This window comes from Silurus aristotelis (genome assembly GCF_946808225.1).
Source record: "Silurus aristotelis genome assembly, chromosome: 1".
Lineage (NCBI taxonomy): Eukaryota > Metazoa > Chordata > Actinopteri > Siluriformes > Siluridae > Silurus > Silurus aristotelis.
The window spans coordinates 21,661,921-21,665,364 of NC_139574.1; the positions used below are offsets into that span (position 1 = coordinate 21,661,921).

The 3,444-nt window shown below is 34.8% G+C and overlaps 1 protein-coding gene across 1 annotated transcript; it reads right to left on the reverse strand.

The window, feature by feature from the left end:
* Positions 1-422: 422 nt before the first annotated feature.
* Positions 423-2,752, reverse strand: cmtm8b (CKLF-like MARVEL transmembrane domain containing 8b). Its single transcript, XM_083553729.1, has 4 exons — positions 2,526-2,752; positions 1,455-1,628; positions 1,198-1,317; positions 423-894 (listed from the first exon to the last, which is right to left on the reverse strand). Exons 1-4 carry the CDS (start codon positions 2,676-2,678, stop codon positions 808-810), a joined length of 534 nt encoding a protein of 177 aa, XP_083409855.1. The 5' UTR covers positions 2,679-2,752; the 3' UTR covers positions 423-807.
* Between the last annotated feature and the right edge of the window lie 692 nt (positions 2,753-3,444).

The window sequence follows — 3,444 nt, forward strand, 5'->3', positions numbered from 1 at the left end:
TTGAATACATATAGTGTATAAAATATAACTCAAGAGTTATATTTCTATTAAGTTTGTAATTTTGCGTACCAGTGTAGATTTATTCATTGCTAGAGACTTAAAGCACTTTTGTACGTCGCTCTGGATAAGGGCGTCTGCTAAATGCTGTAAATGTAAATATAGTGTCCAGCTACAAGATTTCTCCATAAATGATTTTTCTGTTAAGAACTGCTATTATTATTTATACCGCCTGCTGTGAACCTACATGATGGCAACCATTCACATAAGAAAAACACTTTATTTTCAGCTGACACACTGTGACTTTCCTATTAATTCCTCAAAATCAAGACAAGGAAACAAGGGCTTGTGCAAGCAGTTAGGAGAAGGTTAACATAACCGTATTATATTTCTTGTAAAAAAAAAAAAAAAGCTGGAAGCAGAAATCAAAATGAGCTTCGAATACTCAAACCTTTATTTACATCAGTTATTAAAAGCATTGATTATGGAGCATTACATGTGCAGTATTATTAGAAACTGTTTTTTATTATCTTATAGTAAAGTTTACAGCGATAAACAGTATCTATTTAACAAATATGAACACAACATTTATTTTATTAAGTAATTTGGTTCTCATACACATTCTAATTAGAACACAGGCAAATATTCCTATTTAGCGCTGAATGTATATAATATTAAAAAAGCATCTTGTTTTAAAAACATTACAGGTGAGCGTAAAAATATTAACATTCTCAATGACCAAATGTACTATATAAAATTGATAGGTATGTGCATGAGAATAATAAAATCCCATTGTCATAGTCATTTTGTTTAGGTATCATCAGTTTTCGATCTCCAGGATTTGTAGCTCACATATGAATTTGCTGCATAACAAAGGACAACTAAGAAGGCAAATACCTGAAAAGAGAACAAATATGGGTCATATTTACAAAAGAGAACTTGTTTAAGTGCCTATTATGTTTTTAACAATATTTGTGGGAACAGGCAGGTTGTTCCCAGGAGACTAATGTTCTCGTGTTTTACTATGAATTTGGGAACAGAGTATTTTACATGCTATTTCTTGTCTCGTCTATAAAATTTAAAAAGGAAAGAAATATTCAGAAGTGTTTACAGCATATGTGGCATTGTTTTCAAGTGTGGAAATGGAACTCATTCCAAACTAATCAAGCTCTCAAGAGGAAGTGAAATTTTTCCTCTTACCGTGGAAGCAATCCAAGTAATGTAGTAATAGCGCCCCCTAATGGCTTGTGGCACTGATGTAGCGTTAATCACTGCTGCTGTCATGTACAGAACTGTAGCACTGCTATTGAAGCACAATCCCTGTAAAAATTTGTTACAGTTTAAAACTTAATTTCATATTCTGTAGAAAATACTATTGATAGCTACAAAATACCTACTATTATATAGGCTACATTTGTTACTGTGTTAATTAAACTACTTCAGACTCAACAACTCACCAGAGTTGACCATGGGACACGGGGGATCTTTGTGTGAGCAGTGGTTAGTTGCAGTAAAAGAAGGCAGACAGTCGGAATCCAGCACACCACTGACACAAACATCACCCAAGCCAACCCTGGCACCTGCAAATACTCAGTCCCACCCAGAAGAGTCCACACAAGCAGCCCACAAACCTGGAAAACAAACCTTAATTCTATAAATATGAAATGCATTATTATATGATTCAGTCTTTTAATGTGCCACTCAAACAAATGCAGACATACAGTTGAAATCTTGGGGGATAATCAATAGCAGATTGTGAGCATTAGGGTATGCAGTGTCTGTGTTTCCCCATGCACTCCCAGCAACCCTTCCTGTTAGAAGTAACAAAGAATTCTTCACTAAAGGCTTGGTGTCACAGGAAAAGTGGTTTTGCATTCAGCAGATAGGCCTAACCAGAGATTAAACACTCCCTGAATGCTTGGATGTGATTCAGGATGGATTGTGGAAGGAAAAAGAACAATAAGGGAGAGAGGAAGAGTCATTTGACTAAACTGTTTTGGTTTGTCCACTTCCTCTCCTCTGTGGAATCTACATGTGTGGCTCTTTTTCTTGTTGCAAAAATTTTCAGGATCAGGCTGAACGAAGGTAGTTTCAATGCAAAGTACTTAACATTATACTATATTATAAGAACATAGACGTAATATTTCAAACAATACAGAATGGCCGACGTAGGATTTCTGTCAGTTTTATGTACTGAATGAAAATAAAGTCATACAGGAAAATTGTTAATATAATACTTGGATTACTGCTATGCCATTTCTGATAATGAATATTAATTTGTTGTGTATCTTTACTTATTATTGTTCAGTCATCATAAGATAAGAGATAAGTTATACCTTTATTAGTCCCACAGTGGAGAAATTTCTAAAATCATCATAAAGACACAAAGTAAATTGTGTATCATGTAACAGTTACAGAAGCCACATGTGCTGTCACAGGTTAATCACACCATTTTAATTTGCTTACATGATTGCTGTCAACTTAAATATACATATATATTGCATAACAATGACATAACATTTACTTACTATTTCTCCTAACATAAGCATTCCTGGAGGAGAGCACATAAACTTGTGATCATAAGCCAGAGCAGAGTGTGAGAGGCCCAAATCCTCCAGTGTGTAACTTCTGCTACTCCTGTTCACTGTGGTCACTGCTCTGGACTCCGGTTCTTCTTCCATCCTAATAGTGCGACTGACTGAGCAGGGCCTCCTATTAAACTAGCCATCTCAGCAATGTTCAGGAACAGCGCCCCCTGTCGCAAACATAATGCAACTTAAGAAACGCAACTTTGACCGAAAGTAGAAGCAAGAAGAAAAGCAATACAAATACAACAACATCGTGTTTATAACGAAACATCCTGCCAACAATACAGTCGCTCAAATTCAGGGAACAGAACTACAGATCGCATAGTGATTCATAAACTTGTAATAAAATAAATATACCACAAGGGGGCAGCAAAGTCACACCACAGACCACTGTGATGAAACACTGTGATGGAAGGATTAACGGATTGAACGCACGACGCCGCAACACAAAATAATCTAAAGTGTTTGTTTGTGTTTTGTTGTAAATCCACTTGCCAAGAGGTCATCAAACAGAGAAAAAAATCACAATACCTGAAGCTAATAATAATGTGTATTTAAAAAATAACATGCAAAATCATGTATACATATTATATGTGAATTGTGTTATTTAATATTATAATAATAAACTAATTGAAATAAAATGTATTTGTTATTGTCTCTTAAAACGTTTTTGTTTTGTCCAACATGAAAGAGACCTTCATTTAGCTTCACTTTAAAAATAGCAATTAAGCAAATGGCACACTCATAAAAATGAAACAGGTACTAAAGCGAGACAGGGTGAGGACTGAGCTGCAAAGTAAATGGAAATATCTCCAATTTTAAACAAGAACATTATTATAATTAGATATTGGCTATACAT

Coding starts and splice junctions, on each gene's coding strand:
- cmtm8b (XM_083553729.1), bottom strand. CDS start 2,678: ATGGAAGAAGAACCGGAGTCCAGAGCAGTGACCACAGTGAACAGGAGT. Junction 1,318..1,454: donor GTGTCCCATGGTCAACTCTG/GTGAGTTGTTGA, acceptor AAATTTTTACAG/GGATTGTGCTTCAATAGCAG. Junction 895..1,197: donor TTACTTGGATTGCTTCCACG/GTAAGAGGAAAA, acceptor TTCTCTTTTCAG/GTATTTGCCTTCTTAGTTGT.